This window comes from Pteropus vampyrus, unplaced genomic scaffold (assembly GCF_000151845.1).
Source record: "Pteropus vampyrus isolate Shadow unplaced genomic scaffold, Pvam_2.0 Scaffold96, whole genome shotgun sequence".
Lineage (NCBI taxonomy): Eukaryota > Metazoa > Chordata > Mammalia > Chiroptera > Pteropodidae > Pteropus > Pteropus vampyrus.
In genome coordinates this window covers 1,023,051-1,047,278 of record NW_011888877.1, presented here as the reverse complement: position 1 = coordinate 1,047,278, position 24,228 = coordinate 1,023,051, and the positions used below count along the sequence as shown (strand labels likewise).

General features: G+C 35.8%; 1 protein-coding gene across 3 annotated transcripts in view; it reads right to left on the bottom strand.

Annotated features, from left to right (window-relative positions):
* Positions 1-24,228, bottom strand: part of SLC39A12 (solute carrier family 39 member 12) — a 75,054-nt gene that overhangs the window by 33,924 nt on the left and 16,902 nt on the right. For all 3 annotated transcript variants that reach the window (XM_023533098.1, XM_011364376.1, XM_023533099.1), the window contains 6 exons: positions 17,266-17,438; positions 13,770-13,941; positions 9,927-10,099; positions 7,191-7,343; positions 6,587-6,697; positions 4,188-4,254 (listed from right to left, as the gene is read on the bottom strand). In XM_023533098.1, the coding sequence (XP_023388866.1) occupies positions 4,188-4,254; positions 6,587-6,697; positions 7,191-7,343; positions 9,927-10,099; positions 13,770-13,941; positions 17,266-17,438 (849 nt within the window). The remainder of the gene's footprint in view (positions 1-4,187; positions 4,255-6,586; positions 6,698-7,190; positions 7,344-9,926; positions 10,100-13,769; positions 13,942-17,265; positions 17,439-24,228) is intronic.

The following is a 24,228-nucleotide window of genomic DNA, read 5'->3' as shown; positions in this document are numbered from 1 at the left end:
ATATGACCAACTCTCCCATTCACCCTTGACATTCTTAAATTGCATCAGATTAAGTAACGCTGCTTTGTTTCAGCTTTTAAAATAAGTCAGGACTAGAGATGCTGCATGCTTGAATGTATGATCACTGGTTTTTAATGGATCTGACTAATAATGAGATAACTGACACACTGGCATTCACTATTCTATCACGCTGTGCCAAATAAATAAAAATAATATTGGAAAAACCTCCCAAAATACTAGCAGTGACCTTTCCATGTGTATCATTAAATGGGGTCTATTAAAATAGAGTCTATTTTCCCAAACTGTCCCCTGAATTAGACTGTTCCGAGTGTCAAGTGCATGTTCTGCCATTGTGTGATCATCGTGTTTCCCCATCCAGTTGGTGCTAATGACCTTCCTGAAGTGCCTCATTCACTTCCCATCTGAGACCACGACAGAACGGCTACCGACTCTCCGCATCCCAGAGTTAGCTTTGGAACAATTTCTTAATGTTCTTATCTTTCCAAAAACAACTTTCAGTACCAGGTCAGCCTGATGTTGAACAAAAGAAGGAGATGCTGCTTCTGTGGGATTCTATTACATAATATACGTTATCTATCTGATGGGTGGAGAGTCCATGAACTAATTTAGATTATAATAGGTTTAAGTAATGAAATAATTTAGATCATAATTGGGTTCAAGTTCTTAATGCGCAGAATTTCTGTTTTCAAAAACCTAACATTATATATTAGCATAACCCAATTATGGAGTGGAATGACCAAGGAATGCAAAAAGTATTTTGGAGATAATACTTATTTTGACAAGAAACTACCTAGGTATACCATTTGATAAGAAAAGCCATTAAAATCAGATGCTATAGTCTAAAACTTCATTAATTACTCACTTGCTACATCCTGTGTGACAGGTGTAAGTAGTAGCTGTTGTTACTGTTGAAATTGAACACAGTATTCTAAGAACTGTACCCTCAATAAAAATAGGAAGAGGTTGCCTCCTGGTTTCTGTTACATAGTCTAAGACCGCAGGGGGACTGTATTATAATATGGTTTGCTATTTGGGGGTGGGGGGACATAGTTTGACTCATTTCATATCCTACGCCTTGAAATAAGTAACTTCTACCGAGTAAACAGCATACACAGCCCAGGCTGTCAGTCAGGAGATGGCTGTTTAGACTGTGCTTCAAAGATGTCCCATGCATTTTGCTTCTGATGATCATGCTTTATTTAAAATTATCACTGCGAGACTGACCTATAGGCTTCTTGTGGTTTTCTAATTTATTTTATTCTTTATTGAAAATGAGAAGATTCTAGGCAACAGTCATAAAAACACAGACCACATATCGAATTATTGAATTCAGGGAGTTCTTATTGGTATTGCCTGGAAGCTTTCAGAATCTAATAGTGCTACCAGGTCACTTAGCTGTTCCTGCCAATTTTCAGAAATAGAGCTCTTCTTTGTGAACATACAACAAAATGAAATAATTTAAAGTAATACTTTCGACAACATTGCAGCATGCAAAAATTGTGATCTCAACATGACTACATATAGTATTGATATAACTAGCATACATTCAAACGGAAAATTTTTACCCAATTTATATTCTTCTAGGAAACAGTGCAGCCTATTTTTGTTTTCTGTTATCTTATTATCTCTGATTATGGGTTTCTAAATCATGGACATGTAACAAGCCACAAGGCAAATACACATTTTTGCATGCAAGCCACAAAGAACACATTGTGCATATTGTTTAAGATAATTTAAACATTATTCAGCAGAAGAAAAGACAGGCATTCCTGGTAATAATGTATTCATAATATTTTCATAATATTATTCATCATATTTTACCTTTCTTTATGTACCTGGCAGTCACATTGAGATCCATATTTCTGAATTACCAGAGATTTGCCATGGTAAAACATGGGCTGGACCTCATATCATTTTGCTTTTTGTTTATTTAAATCAGACTGTGGACAGGATTTTTCACATCCTGTCTTTTGAAACACAAGCTGAGCTCCACCAATTAGAGAATATGAAACAAGCAACCAAATACGTGACGCTAATTCGATATGTCTCTGGCAAAAGGGCAGCTGAGTAATCGAATTTTGGGTTGTTCATTATTCATTCTGTATGCCAAGTTTTATATCTGAAGTAAGAGAGCTATGAGGCCTACGAAAAATTTGAATAAGACCGTCATTATTCTATGATCCAGCATCCTCTTCCTGCTCCTAATTGGACTGGGCAGATGCTTCTTTTCTTTTAAAAACAAAAACGAAGAAATGTCTATTATAGGCCTACTAGGAATTTGAGAACAAGAATGCATTCCTGGAAATTATATATATGATTACTAAAGTATAAAATTCACTAGAGAGACTGAATCTCAGAATGGATATGGCTAAAGACCAAGTTAGACATCTGAAAGATAACAAAAAATAAATCACTCAGAATTAAAGCTAAAAGACAAAATGATGAAGCAGAGAAAAATTAAAGCACACAGAAATTCGATCCAGAAGGCACAACATCTCTCCACTAAGCATTCCATGAGGATAATACAGAGAAAAATAAAAGAGATGAGCAAAAAAAGAGAAATTACTTTAAAAAAAAAAAAGACATTTTCAGATGGAAAAGTCACTTAATGTTAAGACAAATGACAAAAAGCTCATACTTAGCCATTTTAGGGTGACATTTTTGAAGTTTAAAATTAAAAAGAAACTCTAAAATTCAGATGGGGGTGTTGGAATCTGATAGTAAAAAGAAGAAAAATCAGATTAACATGAATACTGAACTCTAAAAGAGAGAATAATTAATGCCTTCAAACATCTGAAGAAAAATGATTTGAACTTAACAATTTTATGACTAGCCTAACAATCAGGCAAATGTGTAGGCAAAATAATTATATTTTCAGACAGGTGAAGATTCAGTGAACTTATCTTCTAAGACCTTTTTTGAAAACAGCATTCAAAGTTATATTCCAGCAAAATGAGGAAAGAAATCCACGAAAAAGAAATGACATCCGAGAGAGCAATGAGACAACATCCCAGGATTAAAGCAGTTAGAGCAGGTCAAATTATAATGACAAGGTAGATGGAGGTCTCTAAGAAGAATAGTTCAATCACATTTCTTAAAAAATGTGAAAAGTAATCATCTCCTCTATAAAACTGAAGTTTACTGGCTATGTGATCTTGGACAATGACTTGCCTTCTCTAACAACTGGTTTCTTCATTTATATAATTTGGATAATAATGATTACTTCATTAAACTATAGATTAAATCAGATAATCCATGTCTAGTTTTTGGCACTGTGGCTGGCATACAATAACTGTTCAATAAATGATCACTATTTTTATTATTGAGTAACAAATATTATAGAATGGGAATAACTAATCATAGCTACTTACTATTAAAACACTGAGAAGTGAGTGTCACAAAAGAGTAACATAAACGAGAAAAATGGGGAATAGATTCAGGAGCAAATGACAAAAACCAAGAGACCGAAAAAAAAATTCTAAGAATTATTGAAAAACATAAGCAAAAAGGAATAAATTCCTATCGAAAATTGGTAAATTAAATCCAGAAATAGGGAAAGTCATAGAAAGAAAAAGGTTCATTGAAAATTTTATGAACAAATTACTTATAGAATAAATTGTGAATGAGGTATCATAGATTTGAACTCCACCACCATAATGAAACTATCCCAAATGAGATAGATATTTGTGACCAATTTTTAGTCAACTGTGATAAAAAACAAAAAAAGCAATAATGTCTTCTGACTTCACAGGAAGTGAAAGATTCGATCATCGTGCAAGCATGATTCTAAAGGAGCACTGATAACAATATATGTATTTACACTAATTGAAGTTTTTACAAGATCAGTTTTAAGCAACTGCGGAATACAATATTTTTAAAGAATGGAGTAAAGTTGACATTTAATGCGTGGTATGTTTGAAAGACTGATAGGAATGAGTATTAAAAATTCTATTTCAAAAGTTTTAATAATAAAATACATACCAAATGAAATTTGTATGGTTTTGACATATTTTCTTTAAAGCGGACATAATCTTTTTTTTTATGGCACTTTCTACATTTAATGTTTTGGTATGAAATATTTGACATATTTTCTTTAAAGCAGACATAACTTTTTTTCTATGGCACTTTCTACATTTAATGTTCAGCTTTTTGTAATTGGTACTCACATTTTCTGTTGAAAGTTGTCACACGGCCTATAGGAATTTCAGCTGCCTGAAAATCTTCTGGGCCTTTCTATTTTAAATTTAAAAAAAAAAAAATATGGAAAATAAGCACTAGCCATCATTTTATTGAAAAATAAAACATCTGAAGTTATGTTGATTTTTAACAGACTTTTTAATAGTCTAGAGTATTTTAGAACTTCCAGATTTCATAAACAAACACAGAAGGTAGGGCTGAGAGTCTGCAAGCATGATGCTTTTGCATTATGTGTATTTAGATGAAAATAGCACTCTTGTGTAGATCAGAGTTTTCCAGAGTGCTAGAAGCTTCCGAGACAGTCTATAATTCAGACTCTTAAATAATGTAAGCCTTTGTGAAATCTAAGAGCTGATGAAAAAAAAAAAGATTCTTGTTCTTGACCTAATTTGGCTCTTCTCCTATATGGGGGACTGTGGATCCAGGAGTCACCTTCTGATCTGTGAGCAGATTGTGCATTGTAATCCATGCCAACACAACACCTCATTTTGTTCTTTTTTTGTGGCTTTGCCAGTCAGTAAAAGAAGCCTGATGATTAAGAAAGTAGACCAACAAACTTACAAAAGACAAATATAACACATTTCATCCTTTCTCACAACAAGGAAGTAAGATTTTGAAACTGACACCTATAATATGAGTTTAAGATTATGTGATTTTATTTCAGAGACTTGACTCATGGTTCAATTTCTGGAAAGTTACTTCCCCTCCCAATGCCTCAAGTTCTTATTCTCTTATGTAAAAAGAATACTTTTTATCTACCTTTTAAACATATTCTTTTAAAAGCATGTTCATAAAATTCTATTATCCAAAGTTTTAGAGACTTTGAGACAAATTTAATGAGACATAAGCATTATTTTTTTAATGTAAAACAGAGAAAGTAAACTTAAAGTTTACATGTTAAAATAATAGCAGCTATTCAAAAGATGTAATGACAGGCTGTTTTGGGGAAAAGGATGCTGAGAAGTAAGACAGGACCTTAAGGATACAGGGTGAGAAGAGATAGACAGGCCTCTTGCCTGAAATTGATGGATCTAGAAACAAACAAAAATAAAATGGGATTTTTTGTTGTTGTTGTTGTTGTTTACATTACATCAAAGGGCTCCGTAGATCCATTAAAAAAAAGATAGGAGTTCAAATATTTATTCCAGGACTTTTTTTTCCAAAAAGCTATCGATTGTCACACTATGTAAAGGAATTTAGAGGCAAACATCCAAGATTCCTTATTGACTGGAAGGAATTGTGAGTTCCCCTCCTTCCTTAAAAACCGGAAATTGAACCCAATGGTCCCTAAAGTTCATATTATTCCTATTTGCTTAGGTGGATCTTGCAGTTTAAATAACAAAGTAACAGTGACTATTCTTAGTGAGGGAAAATATTCAAATACAACCAAACTCATTAAGTTGGCATCAGAGATGTGCTTAAATGCATCGTGGGGAGCTAGACTCTTCCTTCAAAGAGAAAGAATAAAATCAGTGTTAGAGTGATTTTAAAACTAATCTCAAACATGTGAAGAATCTAAGCAATAAACACAATATGACTTTTAAAATCATTTTTTGAAAGAAATCTTTTTTTCATTCTTATCTTCAAGTTAGCTCTAGGTCTGTAGTCTACGGTCAGATTTCCATCTTGCTGTGTTAATGTCTCAGGAATATTTTATTTTTATCTCTACTCTGTTAGTAATCTATCTTTGAACTGTATACCCCACTTCTCCCCGAAGGCTATGGTTCTAGGAGGCAAGTCTTCTAACTATTATTTATTACTTTCATATTTTTTCTGTCTCTTTACTTGTTACTTTGAGGATTAGAATGGAGATATTATTTTAAACTTGTTACTTTGAGGATTAGAATGGGGATATTATTTTAAACTTTTGAGAATTCACATGGAAGATTTCGATGTGGAAAACTCAATGTAACAGAAGGCACTTGAACTATGAGACATCTCCTTCAACAGAATCAGTTCTCTCCTGCATTGTGAAATGAAATACCCCACTCCCAGATGCACTAATTGTTCAGTATTTATTTGCACTCACCTAGCCATGGCTAAGGATTACTCAGAATGGAAAACCAAAGGCCAACTGGTTTATGAAAACTTATAAGCACAAGGATTAAGTTGCTGCCTATTCTGTCAATCTGAGTCATTACATTTTCCACAGTGGTACAGAGAGCAATGATTTGAGTCTACAAAAAATGCTTTTAACTCTTTAAAACAGCCTTTAGGTGTTTGGCAAAGTTTCCCAAACTATTTATCATGGTCAACAATAGGCAAATCAGGAGTAGATTCTATATTTGTCCTACTGATTTTTTTACCAATTCATCAAGAAATAAAGAAAGGAATCAAACCAATAAAATACTTCAGATCAGTAACCTACCAACTGGATAGTTGAAGCAGATTTGCCTTTGCCTGACTGGTCACTTAATTCAGAGTTGAGTGCAAGACGGTGGGCATGTGCCACATGCCCGTTAGCCAAAGACACGCCCTGCTGAATGAGGATGGTTTAAAATTAGTGGCAAAGCCAGAAGAACACAAGTGCAGCCTTTGTCAATTCCATGGTTCTATTTAACATTTTGCTTATCGGCCACAGTGGTGGGTGGCACAAAAAAGAATAATAGGAGAATTTCGTCATGATAAATACTTGCTAAAGTGTCTCACTTTGAGGAAGCACAGGACTGCTCTGAATCATCATGCATATTCAAAATGCTTTAAGAATATAACTTCTAAAATGTCCAGTTATGATTTTAAAAAGCTTAAACAGTGGTAGTTTTTAATTGTCTGTTTTTAAAATATTTTTTGATTTTTCAATTACAGTGAATATACAACATTATATTAGTTTCAGATATACAATGTAGTGATTAGACATCCATATAATCCAAGAAGTAATCACTTAGGTAAGTCTAGTACCCATCTGGCACCATACATAGTTATTATGATATTATCGACTATATTCCTCATGCCAAATAAAATTTAAAATATACCTTAGAACTCGGTGATACGAGAAGAATAAAACATTTTTCTATCAAGAAAAATCCATGGATGCCTCCAATTAATCCCAACAGTTTCCAAATGTGATCTTTGCTTTCATGGAAATGTCCAAACTCTGAGGCTTCCTGTTTATGTAAACCAAGGATCTAAATAAAAGAATGTAAAGAAATCTTTTTTGACTTAAATATTAATTAGTAGGTTCAATATCGAATACACTCAACTTTCCTTCAGGGCAACTTCAGGATAACTCTTGAAAACATTTGAAACCCAGATAGTTTGTAGATGTATGGATATTTCCATTATAGGATTTAATCATGGTCAAATAAAATATGTATAAGAGAAAATAAGGGACAGCTTTGAGTAGCTTCTGCAAATGAACAGAATAAAGCCTAAACTTATTTCAGCGAGTGTCCTAAATTTTCATACATTCTCAATCCTTCAGCTGAATTTTTTTTTCCGGGAATTCAATTCATATCTGTTTTCACAGCAATACCTTAGAACAAATCGATGTATTTTACATCCAGAACAAATATACAGATATATTTCATCTGGAGCTTTTGTCTCCATTGCAATTAAAGAACATTTTTAATAAATGTTCAGAGAAGTAAGAAATCTGCCTGAGACAGATTTTCCACGGAGAGCCTACTGTATGCCCAGCAATACTGGCAACAACCTGGGACACAAAAAGATACAAGAAAAGCATTAGCAAGTTTCCTCTAGTTGACTCATTCCATTGGCTGACTCATTCCATTGGTTGACCCCATGATTTCTTGTGAGCAAGTAAATTAGTATCATATTTCTTCCCCAGGAGAAGTTAACTTGGGAAATAGCTCAATGGTTTCCACATTTAGGATGTTACTGACAAGTAAATTAAAAGAAAAAGAAATTGTATGTGTATGTATTATATGTAAAAATGTTCATACATACATGTAGATATTTATGTGTACACATATATGTACACGTGAGTACATATGTGAGTATATATGTGCACTGAGTTTATGCACGTAACTAACAACCAACATGTTAGTTAACTTTTTCTTCTGGGAAAGGCATTAAAGGACACCCACCTAATATTTGCAATTACCATTATTTCGCAAAACAGAACATTGTAATATCACAAAACAGAACGGGAAAAAAACCCACGGTCTCAGAAGGAAATGTCGATCTTCACGTTGAGTAAAGTTAGCTAGTTAAAACACGAAATCATGACAGCTGCTCTTTTCCCCATTTCTGTACAGCCCTTGGAATGCTTGTCACAGATCACATTCAGGAAGCACTGATTTTTCTAGCTTTCCGCCATACCTGTACGGCATCTTTCCTCCTCTTCCCAATAACTTTGTCCTTGTCTCTTTCTTCAGATAAAACAACTGCCTTTCAAATTTCATGAAACCCTGCTCATCTTTTAAGTTCCCCTCTGTAACAGGTCTCCGCAGAGCAGCTGAAGGTCCCACCTGCCCCAAATCCACCCTGGCTGCCTTGAGCCATGCACTCAGAGGAGACCCAGCAAGCTTTCAGATGCTCTGGCTGTTTCCTGGGATCTTACAAGTGAAGGACAGCTCTGCAGGCACTGCAGTGACCTAGAAAAAGGCCTCCGCCACCGCCTCAGGCCAATAAGCCCTGAAATATTTCCAGAAAATGAGATTACAGGGGAACTTAAAACTAATAATGGTTTGTTTCACTTCTCCAATGCTCACTTTGCAGTTTCCAGAACATCTAATAATTATTGAGCCTCTAAGCAACAAGAGTGACCCTGTAGGAAATTGTCAGAGGCTTGCGGAAATTTTTAATATCTCAGGCTTTGTGAAAGGGGGGACCATTTGTCCATTGTTATTCATCATAAGAGATTTCAGAGGAAATAGAGACCATCATCTGCAGACTCTTCCATCTGAACTCTTTTGCATCTCGGGTCCTAGTCCTTTCATTTCTGACAAATAAAGAGTCTCAAAGGACTTCAACAAAGAGCCAGCTTTCTGATGCTCACATTTTTCTCAGGGACATCTGCATGCTCTTAGGTGGGTTAAGAAAGAGAACTTGATTTTGATGGTTCAAACGAACGGTGCTATTACAGAGGTATGCACAATGTCAGAGTATGAACGCAGGATAACGAGACTCCCAGAAACTAGCCACCCCAGGAAACCATTGCTGCTCAGGGCCGAAAGGGCACAGGTTGGGAGCAACTACTGAAGCTCGGCGGGAGTAGGCTTCCGTGGGAGCTGCAGGACTGCGAGTGATCCACTGCTTCCAGAGCGAGTACCAGAGCCACAGGGAATGAGGAAGAAATACCCAGCCGCTCTCTTCTACCCTGAATTTTCAGTTGCGCCTCCCATTGGCCAAACCCAAACAACAATCCAGCCTGCAAGGGAGCTGAGTTGATGCCAGTTTCTGGGGGGCAAAAGACGTGGCAGAGAACAGAATGGATGAGGTTTGCGGGCAATTGGAGAAAAACCAGTGTGACGTCTTATAGCCCATTCGTTTTTATTTACAGGTACTTAGTTGATGCTCCCTGAACTTTTCTTAATAGGAATCTACATCTGACCACCTTTGTTTATTTCACAAAAAAAATAAGAATAACGTGTGGAATGTACAGATTGTTCATCCGCTTTCTCCTACAAGTGCTCTGGGTAATAATATTTATTTCCATGGAATAAGGTGCTGCGAAATTTTGCCTAAACACCTCCAGGGGCTAAATGTAAAGAGAAATTAAAAACACTCCATCCAAAGCAGCTTACCTGAGGAATAAGGTGGAGGAGAGCATCCCCAGAGAGCGTCCCAACAGCCAGGCCCACAAACAGCTGTAAAATCAGCCTGTAGTTCTCCTCACATCTGTGGAAAAGGATCAGTGTTGTCCCAAGCATGGAACCTAGGGTGAGCAGCATCACAGCCACTGTGCTGTAGCCATATTCTAAGTCAGAAAAAGGTGGCAAAAAAAAGGTCAGTGTACACAATACCCTCCGTTAGTGCCTCAGCTAGTGAAAATGCCAGAAGACTCTATCTTCCCACTCAGCTGGTGGGGATAGCAAATTGTTCTATCAGTGTTACACTGGGTAAAAGGTTTTAATTTTAAGGAAAGGAATGAAAAGATTTTCACCAGTAACCCTGTTGCTTTAAAGTTACCCTGATGACCTCTCATTAAAAAATCACTGTGGCAACCAAGGACCTAGCTAACCTCCCATCTTTGAAGAAATTAATTTCTATCACTTTAAGTTATAAATTCTGCTGTCAGAAACTGGTCATGATTTCTATCTAATCATATTTAATTATATTCCTTGTCTTCTGAAGACAAGGAAACCGTATCGCAGAGAGAGCATACGGTTTGGGCTTATAAAGACCTGTGTTTGTGTACAATGCGAGTATTTTCTTTCAAAAGTTATCAAAATTATTTGTAATATCAAAAGTGTTTATTATTCTCAATGACCAAAATGAGTATTGGTAAAAACCAATCAATGAATGTCTAACAGTTGATAATCTAAATTTGGACAGCCTACATTTGGGATTATTACTATAATATTTTATTACTTCTAAATTTGTTCTATGTTTCTAGGCTTCTTGATTTTTCTAAAAAAATTCAGAAAGTACAATTTTTAAAATGATTCAAAGAAAAACTATGTATGAGAGGAGATGAAATAAAGGGGGAAAGGCGAGAAAAAGATTAAAAGGGAAAAAATGGCTTCAAGAGGCAAGCATAAATGATTTGAGGATTAAGTTATTTATGCCACTATTTTTGTTGTTGTTGCAGATATGAAGGAAGGTAATTACCAAATTAAACTATCATTTCTTATAGTGACTACAGATAAACAATGTTAAATCAAACCATTTAGTTATCATACTACTTAAAGCCCATTGTAGATTTTAAGAAATTATCACCTTAAAATATGTCATAATATTCCATTCTCATTTTTCTTGAACTGTCCTGGAAGGTTCACCCCCTACCTTTGACCACATTAGTGACACTAACTGGGAACATGGCAATAGATTTGTGATTTTAAGAGGACCTTCATTGAATTATAAGTTCTAAATTATACAGGGGTCTAATATTAAAATGAAGTTGGTGGTGTACATGGAAGAAACAAACAAAAAACTTTCCAACCTCATTTTTCTCATTTTCATCACCACTCCTCCACTGCTAAGGAACCACTATAAAATGGTGGTTGTTCGATGGATGTAGAGTTTCTGTTTTGCAAGATGAAAAAGTTGTAGAAATCTGTTTCACAACAGAGTGAACCTACTTAACACTACTGAACTGTACACTTGAGAATGATGAGGATGGTAAATCGCATGTTTTGTTTTGTTTTTTTACCTCAATTAAAAATAAAAATTATCGAGAAAGGTCATAGGGCATACATACAGGTTTTATTTTGTTCTAATTTAGTCGAAATGCCTTTGTTATAAAAACATCTCAAGAGGTATTTAACCGAATTAAATATTTACCCCACTCTTCTGCAACGTGAGCACAAAGGTGTCTAATGTTCAAAGTTGCCACATAAAAAGTCAAGAACTCACAAGAATCAATTAGGCTCTGAGACCTCCCAAGCCAAAGGCAAAGTTTCAAATTTTTCTGACTCTTCTCTCCCCTTTGTCCTGAGGACAGCGACCATGTGGAACTGGAGGAAAATGGACAGCTCCTAACTTTAGAGCTTACAGATCTTTTTACGTCCTCTGTGAGTGAGATTTCACCTGCTCCCATGTGGCAAGAGCAGCCTGAAAATCATAAAATCTCTGACTTTTATGGCCATCGGTACTCTGCTAACTAACTTATCCCAGGTCTCTACATAGGTGTCATGGTATTTTGATTGGAGTCAGGCGACTTGCAGACAGTGCTATGTAAATGCTTCCCTTCGTTATGATAGGACTAGACCTAATAATTAAATTCTTAGCCACTCCTGGGCAGCTACTTTGCATAGCCCTGAAACTTGCTTTATATGTGGCCATAACAATCTTTCCTGGAAAGTCAGTTGGAGGTGGTGCTTAGAGGCTGAGTTTCAGCACACTGAACGCTGTTTTCTTAATAACTTCTCCCTGTATCCTCCCCTCTCCACCTTACATTTCTGTAACAAGCCTTTCCCTTCAGTTACATGATGCAACATTTTAAATTGAGGACAGTAATGTTCTTTGAGGTTCTTTAGTGAGTATGAATGTTTGCATTTTTCTCAGGAAGACTATTCCTTAGAAGAGTCCAGGCCATTAGAAAGATAAAAACTTTTTCACAGATTTTCAGTTCATAAATCTATTTCCCAATGGCCTGTATGTACCAGACACTGTGTCACATGATGGGAATATAAACAAGCTCATGGAAGCTCCTAGGTGCCATGGTCTGTGCACGCCATCCATTTTTGAGCCATCACTGACCATGAAATGCTTAATTATTTAGCTGCTCACTTTTAACAGAGCTTTCTTCCTCTCAGTGAATGTAGAGTTTTAGATATTTAGGCCTGATATGTTTGTTTGTTTTTTTCACCTAAAATCTTCAAACGTGCTATTGATGCCTCAGAGTTCACTGTGAGTTAGTAGTGAGTAGCTGAACAATTTAGCTATGATGGGCATTGTGGACTTTCTCAAACAGAGAGAAAAGCAGGTCTGGAAAAAGCATATGTAAGGCCCGTCAGATCAATGATATATAAATGGTTGCAGGCGTTAATGGTCACTTTTTTTACTATCCATCATGGATGTTTTTAGGCCACCTTTTATTTTTCTTTTAAATAGACAGTAATTTGCAGAACACGGCTTTGTATATATTATCCTTTTTGAATTTTACAGGTACCCTATGAAGCCTTACAGTAGAGCTCGCCTACTGCAGAGATCCAATGGGACATAGGTGAGTGCATTTCTGGGGAGTACCAGCCAGGTCTGCGAGGCTGACACCCCCCCTGCACTGCTCATCTCCTCCCCAGAGTGGCCTCTTTGGTTTACCCCAGTATGCTTTTGTTTTCTTTCTATTTGCCATGATGTGTGAAAAAAATGAGAAGCCCTGTAGGACATCACTGCTTTCTACTGTGCAGAAAAAGAGACAAACTTCAATTTTCCAACTGTCATCACCACTCCCTCGCTGCTAGGGAAATAAAGAGATTGCTGAAGATCAGAGTTGGCCGGGGATAGAAGGCATGACTCAACTCTGCAACTCTGACCCCAACATTATATTCTTGTTCTCTTATCACGCCAGTTCTCAACTTTGCACTTTTAAATTGGTCCTATATGGCTGAGTCCTATATAGGAAACAAAATCGGTTCGCATAAATTATTTATGAAATATAAAATAGTCATTGAAAGCTAGCATAGCGTAGTGGTTAAAATCGACAACTCTGGGGCCACCTTGCCTGGGTTTGAATCCCAACTCCATCACTTTACCAGATGTGTGTCCTTGGGAAAGTCACCTAAACTTTATGTGTGTCAGTTTCCTCATTTGTAAAATGGAGATAATAATAGTATCTAGCTCATAGCATTCTTGCGAGGATTAAAAGAGCTGATAAATATTAACTGCTTAGAACAGTGCCTGGTATATAGTAAACCTTCAGTGTTCACTGTCATTATCACGTGTACTGTGTGCATTGGCTTTCTGAAGGAAGAATCAGAACTTACTCTCCAGAGTGGTGGGTGGCAAATTTGCTTGTTGGTCTTTGGGCAGCTGGCAAGAACAGCTGAGCAATTGCTGGATGATTCCCGGACTCATTTGCTTAAAGTCCTCCTTAGAAATGGGTGAAAGGCTGTTCCGTAGAAATATCTCTACCAGCTGCCCAGCAGAGAAGCAAGTCTGTATAGGAACAACACATATTGTTAATAACCTCAGCACACAAACTCACCATCCACTGCCATTCCTGGGGAGTCAGAACTCAACAGAATGGCTGAAATGGACACATAAAGCCATATCATTTAGCGTTTACACACCAGCTAGTTGACACAGCATTTGTCAACTGATGTCCCTTCTTCGCAAAAATAATAGAAATCATTGTTTTTGCCTATTAATATTTACCTAAATCTTTGTAATTTTTTATATTGTATAGGAATATTTATAAGAAATAAGGATTATAAACAGGAAGAACAACAGGTCTCTAAAAACTGCCACAAGGCACTTGTTTTTCTCAGAAGTATTAAGAGCTGATTTTGTATATCAAAAATTATAAACAAGTTTTAATGTGGAGAATGATATATAGTTCTACGAGCATAAATGGATGCCTTCTATTGATATAAGACCCTAATACAATGTCTTTGTGATCTTTAGTTTCAATTAATATGGTATTATTGTTTTAAATCAATGATTTAAAAGGCTTGTGTCTTCCCAGCCAAGTATCTTCTCCTTTCTGTTTCCCTCTGCATATATCTATTGCCTTTTAGTGTCTGACATTCTCTCTTTGAGAAAACTCATGGCCATATAAACCCCAGCTCTGAAGTGACCGTTCAGTCCACTAACCCAAGACCGAGCTGATTCTGCAAGTCCTCATAACGATCTGATTGCTTCATCAAAGCCACAGATGGGCTCTCTTGGGTCAGACACCCATCTAATTCAATTAGTTTTGCCCATGAGACAGGAGGTGGGATTATGCTGTTTAAACATGGCTGCCAGCCCCACCCTTGTGGGTGAGAAAGGTATTTTGCAGAAAGGAACTGGGCAAGAACTTTAAAAGGTTTCTACTACAAAAGAACAACAACAGAAAACTAAACTTGTGATTTTTTTTTTCCCTTCATCAAAATAATTTTCACCAAAGACAATATTATCTTTTGGGCCATTTGTTAATAATGGAATAGAATTACTTCATCATTAAAAATACTGACAATAAAGAAAAACTAGCAACAAACTTACGATGAATCTTCCATAATAAATAATCTTATTGGAAAATGCCTCCCTGGGAAGTAAGAGTGGAGAGATAAACATGAACATGTATCTTTCCCAAGTTCATTGTCAAGAAATTGAATAGTCCTAGTTTTAGAATATCTTTTCATAAAGTAAGGTTACTCTATTATAAGCTCCTGTGCTCGCCATCTTTATTTGCTATTCCTGTGCTATTTAGGTCATTATTTTAAATTTCTCCTGAAATCATTTAACACCAATGTCCTTCAAGGTAATACATTATATCCTATAAAATTTTGAACATGAAATATTTTTTAATAAAGAAGACAATAGAAAGAATATTTAGATTACCCAAAAAATAACCTTTAAAATATCTTTATTCCTTTACATAAAACTTCAGTATATATGTGTATGCTTGTGTTGATATCATCAGGCTTCCATGGTAATTTTACAAACATGTTCTAAAGCAGTGGTTTCTGAACTTTGGTTTGGAGAATCCCTTGGAGTGCTTGTTGAAAGACAGAGAGCTGGGCTCCATTTTCAGAGGTTTTGATTTAATAGATTCAGGGCTTGGAGATGAGAATTGCACTTCCAACAGCTTGTCAGGTGATGCTGATGCTTCTGGTCCAGGGACACTTTGAGAATCACTGGTCTGCATAGTATAGGCAGGATCCTCAGAGCTAGTCTCCTGTCTTAGGATCCCAACAAGAGTCACAAGAGAAGTGACATGTGGAGGCAAAAAAGAACTGTAGAAGAGTTTGTTTTGTTTATTTGCACACTCAGCATGGAAAATTATTATTGCTGTTCTTAGAAGATGCATAGCTTAAGTAGGTAATCCCTAAATTTTGAAAAATGTCTTTTGTTCTTTATGCAAATAGGGTCTCCACCTGGCACATCTGTTCCCTCCAGAGCCAGCCCTGAAGATGCATTTCGGGAGACTTCACAAACAAGAATCAATAGGGGTATCAACTCTTGTCACCTTCAGTTGAGTACAATAAGTGTGAGTTTGAAAAACTCAGTTTAAATAGATATTTTTTAACATAAAAGTAAATAAGTCATAGAAAATTGCTTTTTAAAATATATAATAGCAAAAATATGTGACATTGCCCAATCATGTATTTATAACTTATGGGAACAGCAATCAGTGTTAAAACAATGTGAGGAGTTTTGTTCTTTTAAGATACAGATTGTGCCCAATAAGAATACTGATCTAAGATACAAATAACAAAAATAGCTTTATATATTTAAATCAACATTTTCTAAACAATATCATAGCTGTTAATGGCACTGAATATGCCATCAGACAACCTGTGCATATATCCTCAGTTTCTGTGACTTTAAGTTATTGTTTATTAGCTCAATGCCTCAATTTCATCATCTGTAAGATGGAATAATATAACTTAACTTCATATAATTGTAATAGTTAAATGAGGCAATGCAGGCAAAATAGCATAGTGTCTAATACGTAGTAAGTACTCAATAAATATAAGCCACTATCATGGAACAGCAATTTGTCATGCTTTTAAGTGATTAGGGCAGGGAAGGATTCTATGGTCAAAGTTCGAGAAATGCTAGAGTCAATGAGATTAAAGTTTATTTATTAAAGGACTTCCCCAGACACCTTAACATTCTACAGTACAATGTGTATCTCCAATATTTCCCAAACTAATTTAACCATAGCACATCATTTCAAGAAGCCTCAAAGTAGACTAGTGAATGTACTTTGGAACACAACTTTAAATATGGATATGACTATGTTCACAAGCTCAAATATCACCTTTTCTCAGAAAACATCTTAGAGCTAGCTACTATGAAAATATTTCACAGTTGCTCATAGTCCAAAGTAATCTCTTTATAATCTAATCTAAGTTTGAAATATTCATTCATCACTGTGAGCATTTATATAACATCTGTATTCTCCCACTACCCTGTAAGCTTCGCAGGAGCTGTGCCTATTTTTGTTCAATACCATATCTCTGACACCCATGATGGTGACTGGCACACAGAAAAGGCTTAATATATGTATACTGAATAATTGTTTATGCATTCAATATAGACCGAAGGGAGGAAAGAGTAATATATATCATTCTAAGTACCTTGGTCCTGTGTTTACATTTGCAGAGATCCAGTTGTAGAAGAAAAAAAATCATAACCACTCTGTGGAAATAGAATATTTTTACAAAGAAAATAAACATTAACTTTTAAGTTTTCTACAACTCTTACAGAATTTCTACAATGGGCTTCCTTTGACAGTAGTAAATGATGATATACGAGGAATAATGACAATACCTGATCCCAGGAAATTGGACCATCATCTGACTCTTGGTCCCTGGGTACAGATAGATTAGGGTACTTCCAACCAGGGATTGCTGTGTTGTTTCGTTTCCTTTGAAGCTGATAGATTTTGTCTTTCCTGATACACGTACTTTTGGTCCAAAGACTATTGAGAAGTTGGTCTAATTCTAGAAATTTCATACAAAATCTGGTGTCACATAGAATAAAGACACATCAATTTCAGGATAATCACAATTTCACATGGCCATAGCACAAATATTTTACTAAGTAAACTTGGTTCTAATGAAAAACCAAGATTTTATTCTGAATAATAATAAATAACATTTAGATTTCACATGGATATTGATTCCCTCACAAGATCTTGACTTTGGGGCTGAATCAGTCTTACAAAGATGCTCCCACCATTTTTATCTCCTGGAAATAATGAAATAATAAATTCAATGTCTTCTGTTGAACCAACTAATTCTTTTTCTAGATGTTCCTTATAAAAATGTAAACAAAAGACAGAACTGGCCTAATCTTTAGAAAATATATTCCTTGGAGGCACTACACATCCTTAGTAGATTAACTATAACTTTAATGTAGTTAAGCCAATCAAATTATTTTCCTCGTAAGTATTTATCAGAAAAGGGAAAGGAAATAAAAGAAAGTTGAGATTGTAGAGACAAAATAGACCTTGTTTTCTAATGTTACTATGGTATGGTTGTCGGTTTATAGATTGCAGTTTCATTTCCCTTGGTAAAGCTCTAGGCTTTTAAAAACTGATTGATACAAAGAATAATTAAATATAATGGGGAATTTCTTTGAATTTATTCATCTTCTTACTTGTGAATAAAATATCTCTAGCATTTTCCTAAGTTTTACCATCAGTGGTAGGAAAAAATTACAAACTAGAATTACTTTAAATGAAAATGAAAAAAACCTTTTCAAATTTGATGTAAAATCTTAATCTACATATTCAAGAAGTTCATCAGGCATCAAGTAGGATAAATACAAAATGACCCACACCCAGACACATAATAGTCAAACTGTTCAAAGTCAAAGACAAAGATAAATCTTGAGAGCAGTGACAGAAAAACGACTCATCACATACAAGAGAGCATCAATATAATTAATAGCGGACTTCACATATGAACAATAGAGGCCAAAAAAAGAAGTGGAATGATATATTTAATGTGCTGAAAGAAAAAACTATCAATCAAGAAATTTAAATCCAGCAAAAATACTTTAAAAATGAATGTAAAATAAAATCATTCCCAGGTAAATAATCAGGCCTGCCTTACAAGAAACTCTAAATTAAGTTCTTTGGGCTGAAAAGAAATGACACAAATGGTAAATTGAGTCCACAGGAAGAAATAAAGAACACTGAAAATGTAAATATGTAGGTTAATATAAAAGACAGTTTTTTTCTCATTTGTTCTTTAAACTCAGTGAGAAAATGCTGTAGGCTTTCTTTTAAAATCGGAAACATGATAGGATGCAGACACTCTCTAATACTATTTATCATTAAATTAGGATTATTGACCAATGCAATTAAATGAGAAAGCAAATAAAGACACAATAATTGGAAAGTAAAAGGCAAACCTATATCTATTGGAGATGATATTATTTATCTGAAAATCCTTTAAAAACTAATGAAAAATTAAATAAAAGATTAATCATGGAGCATCTTATAAATCAATAACTTTCATAAATACAGACAAAAGCCAGTTATAAAATTAAATAAAAGATTAATCATGGAACAGCTTATAAATCAATAACTTTCATAAATACAGACAAAAGCCAGTTATAAAATATAATAAGAGAGAGGATCTCATTTAAGGGAGCCAAAAAGAAAGTTAAATGCTTAGGCATAAATGTAGCAGGAAATTTCTAAAACCTATGTGAGAAAAATAATAAAACACTATACAAAAATGCACATGTAGACATGAACAAATGAAAAGGCATATCATATTCCTGGGTAAAAAGATAAAACATCTTATAAATGTCATTTCTCCCTGTTATTTTATTTTATTTATTTATTATTATTATTATTTTATTTTTTATTTTTTTGCTATAATAGGTTTCTTTCCCACAGCTTGACAGTTTGATGATGTTTTTAGGAGGAATAAACAAGCCAGGAATTTCCTGAAAAGAAGAGTATTGCAGAAAGCTAGCTCTACCAGACATTAAAATACACTATAAAGCCACTCTAAGTAAAATGGTATGGTATTGCCATGTGAATAAAGTGAGACAACGGAACAAAATCGAAAACAGAAGTATTTCTAATTGTGTTTATTACTATATTATATAAAAGTGGTATTTCAAATCAATGGAGCAAATAATGTTCACTGCAATAAGAGGTAGAAGGAAAACTGGATAGTCACATAATAAAAATAACCTGGACCTTATTCCTCATAACATACATCAGAATTAATCCAAAATGGATCAGCAATGAAAACATACAAGTACTAGAAGAAAGCGTGGGTGAATTTCTCTATAATCTGGGAATGTGAAAAACTTTATCACTAAAAATCCAAGAGCAATAAGAGAAAAGTTTGATTACTTGTTTATGTAAAGGTAAAAATATTTGGTGAAACAAATATTTTGATTTGTTTCCAGGCCTAGGCAGGAAATGCACCCTGAAACAGCACATACTGGAGAGCAAGAAAATATAAAATGTTTTAAAGTCTTTGTCAAAAAGACTTAGGTGTCAAGTTGAATAAAATTTCATTGGTCAAAAAGAAAACAATCTGAGCACTAATTAGAATAATAATGACAATTGTAATCTACAGATTCAGTGCGATCTCTATCAAAATACTAAATGGCATTTTTCACAGAAATAGAACAAATAATCCAAAAATTTATATGGAACCGTAAAAGACTCCGAATAGCCATGGCAATCCTGAGAAAGAAGAACAAAGTTGGAGGTATCATACTACCTGATATCGAACCATAGTACAAAACTATAGTAATCAAAACAGCATGGTACTGGCATAAAAACAGACACAAAGATCAATGGAATAGAATAGATAGACCAGAAATAAATCCACACCCATATGGTCATTTAACCTATGACAAAGGAGGCAAGAACGTACAATGCGGTAACTTACAATAGTCTACTCAATAAATCATATTGGGAAAACTGACCAAATACATGCAAAACAATGAAATTGCACCACTTTCTTACACCATACACAAGAATAAACTCAAAATGGATTAAAGACTTAAATGTAAGACCTAAAACCATAAAATGCCTGGAAGAAATAATAGGCAGTAAACTCTCTTACATTGCTCTTAGTAAAAATTTTTCTGATGTATCTCTTTGGGCATGGGAAACAAAAGAAAAAAATAAACAAGTGGGGCTACATCAAACTAAAAAGGGTTGGCACGGCAAAGAAAATTATCAACAAAATGGAAAGAGAACCTACGGAATGAGAGAAGATATTTACCAACAATACATCTGGTAAAGGGTTAATAGGCAAAATTTGTAAAGAACTCATACAACTAAACACTAAAAAAAAAAAAAAATCTAACAAAAAAATGAGCAGAGGATCTGAATATACATTTTTCTAGAGGACATACAGATGGCCAATAGACATATGAAAAGATGCTCAAAATCACTAATCATTAGAGAAATGCAAATTAAAATCACAATGAGATATCACCTCACACCTATCAGAATGCCTATCATTAATATCAAAAAACAAATGTTATCAAGGTTGTGGAGAAAAGGGAATTCTCATGCACTGATGGCGGGACTGCAAATTGGTACAGCCACTATGGAAAACAGGAAGGAAGTGCCTCAGAAAATTAAATGAAACTACCTATGACCCAGCAATCCCACTTCTGCGTATTTATCCGAAGAAATTCGAAACATTAATTCAAAAAGATCTATGTACCCCTATGTTTACTGCAACACTAGTTATAATAGCCAAGATATGGAAGCAATTTAAGTGCCCATCAATAGACTACTGGATATAAAAGAGGTGTCACAGAGTTCTGGTCAAGATATTGGAGCAGGTAAATGCTTTGTTCGCCTTCTCTCACAACCACATTAGAATTACAACTAAAGTACAGAATAGCCACTACAGAGAGTCACCTGAAGTCTAGCTGAACAAAAGTCCTACAGCTAGGGACACACGGAAGAAGACACTTCAAAAATGGTAGGAGGGGCAGAGATACAAAATGGGCTGGTCCTACTCTCACAAATGGCAGTTGAGAATTGGGAGAAATATCTCAGCTGCAGAGTCCCCTCCAGAGGAATGATGGGTCCCAGCCCCACACCGAGCTCCCCAGTCAGGATTCCAGTGCCTGGAAGAGAAGTCCCCACAACTTTTGGCTGTGAAAACCAACAGAGATTGTGGCTGAATGAAGGGCTGGAAGAGTCCCAGGCACTCCTCTTAAAGGGCCTTGCACAAACAGACTAACTTACTTGGTGCTGGACTCACTTGCTCTGAGCTCCAGCCCTGGGGCAACAGCTCAAAAGGCACCAGGGACATACAGGAGGAACTGAATTTCTGGCTTCGGGGCAAGGGCTGGATGGGCAACTTTCTCTTCTGTCTGGCAGAGGGCACTGTTCCTTTGTTGAGCTCTTCTTCTCCTGGCTTGCAGACACAGGTGGGTACCATATCTGAGACTCCATTGACACAGCTCACACTGGTCGCCCTGCCCTGGTGATTCCCTGAGACACCACACCTCTCAACTTGTACCCACCCAACCTACTTCCAGTGGCTTTTCTATACAAACAGCTCATGCTTTAGACTTTTCTAAAATCTTGCCAAGGTTCACAAAACCTAAACAAGCAGCATCTGGCCTCAGCGTGCCCGGTATCTCTTGCTGAGCAGCCCCAAGCCAGGCACTAGCAGCAGCAACCTCTGTTTATAGCTTCGCCTCTTGAGGCACTTCCAAGCCCAGTATGGGTGCCAGCTATCTGAGGATGGCTTGGTGGCTCATACAAGGTGGCCTCGGGCAGGCTGCAACTGAACTTAGCCTGTGACAGAGTCCCTCCCAGGAGGCCTTGGCTTGTACTCCCAGTAGCCAGCTTCAGTCTGAACTGGAGCATCGCTCGGGGTCCCATCTGAGGATGACACACCCAAAGGGCAGACAAGGCAGGGACCAGAGCCCTGCTAAAGCAAATCCTACTCTGTAGGGTCAGCCCTTATGTAAGAGCTCCTGCACTGGTCATGGCCAGTCATCACAACCAATCAGCCTAAGGGTCAATCTCTCCCACTGACAAACAAACAGCAAGCAAGACTCAACTAAAACAGGAGGAACATACCACCCTTACAAGGGAAACACCTGGAGCACCAGGCTCAGGTGACCAGGGAAGACTGCCATTGGGACACACAGCACACCTACTATATAAGGCAACTCTACTAAGATTAAGAGACATAGCAGCCCTACCTAATGTATGGAAACAAACACAAGTAGGCAGCCAAAACGAGAAGACAAAGAAATATGTCCCAAATGAAAGAAGAGAACAAAGCTCCAGAAAAAGAAATAAACAAAATCAAGACAAGCAAACGACCGGATGCAGAGTTCAAAACACTGGTTATAAGGATACTCAATGAACTTAAGGGAAGAATAGATGAATTCAGTGAGAACTTTAATGAAGAAACAGAAAATATAAAAGTGGAGATAGAAGACATAAAAAAGAACTAGTCAAAAATGAAGGATATAATAACTGAAATGAAGAATACCTTAGGAGGAATTAACAGAAGATTAGATGAAGCAGTGGATCTAGTAAGTGATTTAGAAGATAAGGTAGCCAAAAACACCCTATCAGAACAGTAACAAGAAAAAAGAATTCAAAAAAAGGAGGATAGTTTAAGAGGCCTCTGGGACAGCATCAAGTGTACTAACATTCACATCATAGAGATATCAGAAGGAGAGAGAAAGCAAGGAATTGAAAACCTATTTGAAGAAATGACAGCTGAAAAACTTCCTTATCCCAGTGAAGGAAATAGATATACAAGCCCAGGAAGCACAGAGAGTCCCAAACAAGATGAACACAAAGAGGCCCATACCAACACATCGTAATTAAAATGCCAAAGGTTAAAGACAAAGAGAGAATCTTAAAAGCAGTAAGAGAAAAGCAGTTATTTACCTACATAGAGCTCCCATAAGACTGTCAGCTGATTTTTTAACAGAAACTTTGCAAGCCAGAAGGGATTTGCAGGAAATATTCAAAGTGATGAAAAGTAAGGATCTACAACCAAGATTACTCTACCCAGAAAAGCTATCATTCAGAATTGAAGGATAGATAAAGAGCTTCCTAAACAAGAAAAAGCCAAAGGAGTTCATCATCACCAAGCCAGTATTACAGAAAATGTTGGAAGAACTTCTTTGAGAAGAAAAAGAAAAAAAAAGTAATTCAAAAATTACTTTAAATGTAAATGGATTAAATGCTCTAATCAAAAGATAGGGTAGCTGAATGGATAAGAAAATAAGACCCTTACATATGCAAGAGACTCACTTTATATCAAAAGACATACAGACTGAAAGTAAAAGAATGGAAAAAGATGTTGCATGAAAATGGAAACAAAAAAAAAGCTAGGGTAGCAATACTTATACAAGACAAAATAGACTTTAAAACAAAGACTATAACAAGAGAGAAAAAAGGACCCAGTAATCCTACTTCTGGTAATTATCTGAAGAAAGCCAAAACACTACTTTGAAGGGACATGTGAATACATATACTCATTGCAGCATTATTTTCAATATCCAAGATATGGAGGCCACCTGGGTATCTATCAATGGATGAATGTATAAAGAAGTGATACATATATAGAATGGAACACTATTCAGCCATAAACAAGAATTTGATCTAGCCATATGCAAAAACATAAATGGACCTAGAGTATGGTATTGTGCTGAGTGAAATAAATCTGGCAGAGAAAGACAAATGCCATATGTGAAATCTAGAGAACAGGATAAACAAACAAACAACAGAAACAAGGTTGTATTTACAGAGAG